We start from the raw sequence: 1,630 nt of genomic DNA, 5'->3' as shown, positions 1-1,630 counted from the left end.
AGGCAGCTGGGAGAGCTTCCCTTCAGTGGCTGTTTCTATTGGCCAGCCCCAGGCCTTAAAGAAGCCAGTCAGGTCCATCCCCACAGTCTGGGAGAAAGTCTCAGCATACAGGTTCATCTTTCCTTTGTTGTCACCGGGGAAGTCCTTTATGTGGTGATACGCAGCAAACACCTTCTTAAAGGCATCCCAGCCAAACCTTTCCTGGAGCTGCAGATGAGGAGACAAGAGTCATAATGCTGGTAGTCGTGTTATGTGCACTCCAGTGTGGACAAAGGACTGACTGTTAAGATACTGTTTATAATTATGTCTCCACACTTTCTTAAAAGTGACTTAATGGAAAACATTTCTTGAACTCTCCTTGTTTCACACTCTGCTTTCAGTTTTATATGCAATCTTTTTTTTTTCCTATGGAAGCAGGTCACTCCAGTGTGGACAAAGGACAGTTTCTCTACAGAGCAGAATTCTCTCACCTGCATATATGTTTCCAGAGCCACCCACATGCTCCAGCTCTCAGGTGTCCTGTCTCCCGCGACATAGTCATTTATTCGACTTTGTCGGTTTGCTGAAGTCATGGCTCCATGAGTCTGCATTAAACAACATGGGATGAGATGATCGTAAAATATTGTACTCTAAAACATAGTTAAGTGGTTTGTCATCATATAACATCAAAGAAGTTATCATAAAAAGCGTAACAATATAAGATGTTTCTGGCCATTTGTCTTTGTCATTTACTCCACCTTCTCCCTGTCGACGCCCAGCACCTCTTCATTCACATACACTGACCACAGGTTGCATGTACACTCTGTGGTGTTTGGTGGGAACTCCCAGCAAGCTCTCTGTTGATTGTGTCCCAGTTCATGGATGGGGCCCCACATCGGATTACCTTTTTTGACGCCGACCAGTTCATGAGCTGTCATTTTGTGTGCCATGATTGGATAACCTGCATGCATCCAGCCTGAACAGAAAAAGAGCAATAAACAGTGGTATAGTGATAATTCTTTCAGATTTTACAGCATTGATAGACAAAAAAAAAAAGGAAAAAAAAGAAAAAAAAAGAGAGAGAATGCCATTGTATCTATCTGAGCAAAGAACCAAACAAAATCATCATTACTCTATAGTTTGGAAGGAAAGGAAGTACACCAAATGGGCTGCAAGATGTCTGACATGAGGGGTTGAAGCAGAGGGAGCAGACTTGGGATGGCAGGTATTCAACTTGAGCTTTCAGGAGAGTCCACACTGATTTCTTGGTTGGTTACTCTGTTTTCTTCTTCTGAGTCTGGCTTCCTGTTCCCAGTGACTCCATCCCAAGCAAATAAGAATGAATTACTCACCTAAACCACTTAATTCCTTCCGAGGAGTGTTAGATGTGTTAGGAGCTAACACTCCTGAGTGTTAGGAGTGCCAGCTGGTCCAAAGACTGGTCCACATGTAACCAGTCAGTCACCCAGCGTTTTTTTGGTCAGGCCTTATGTTCTTGGGAGTCTCTAAGAACAAGCAAATAAGTGCAATGTGTGTACTGTACAACATGAGGCACAATGCACTTACCGTGAGAAATCTGCACATCTGCCACAAAGCGCTCCTTGCGGGGAAATTTGTGTGGTTTGGCAGCCAGATCTGCAATGGCCCTCAT

The 1,630-nt window shown here is 43.9% G+C and overlaps 1 protein-coding gene across 1 annotated transcript in view; it reads right to left on the bottom strand.

Annotated features, from left to right (window-relative positions):
- LOC102212989 (TRPM8 channel-associated factor homolog) overlaps positions 1 to 1,630 on the bottom strand; it is a 48,320-nt gene that overhangs the window by 38,181 nt on the left and 8,509 nt on the right. Inside the window, exons 8-11 of the mRNA XM_013907948.1 lie at positions 1,546 to 1,614; positions 738 to 955; positions 471 to 584; positions 55 to 207 (exon numbers count right to left, since the gene is read on the bottom strand). Coding sequence (XP_013763402.1) covers positions 55 to 207; positions 471 to 584; positions 738 to 955; positions 1,546 to 1,614 — 554 coding nt within the window. The remainder of the gene's footprint in view (positions 1 to 54; positions 208 to 470; positions 585 to 737; positions 956 to 1,545; positions 1,615 to 1,630) is intronic.

The sequence above is a fragment of the Pundamilia nyererei genome, unplaced genomic scaffold (assembly GCF_000239375.1).
Source record: "Pundamilia nyererei isolate P.nyererei 1_Seehausen unplaced genomic scaffold, PunNye1.0 scaffold00636, whole genome shotgun sequence".
Classification (NCBI taxonomy): Eukaryota; Metazoa; Chordata; class Actinopteri; order Cichliformes; family Cichlidae; genus Pundamilia; species Pundamilia nyererei.
The sequence above is the reverse complement of the archived record's forward strand: the minus strand, read 5'-3'. Positions and strand labels throughout refer to the sequence as shown.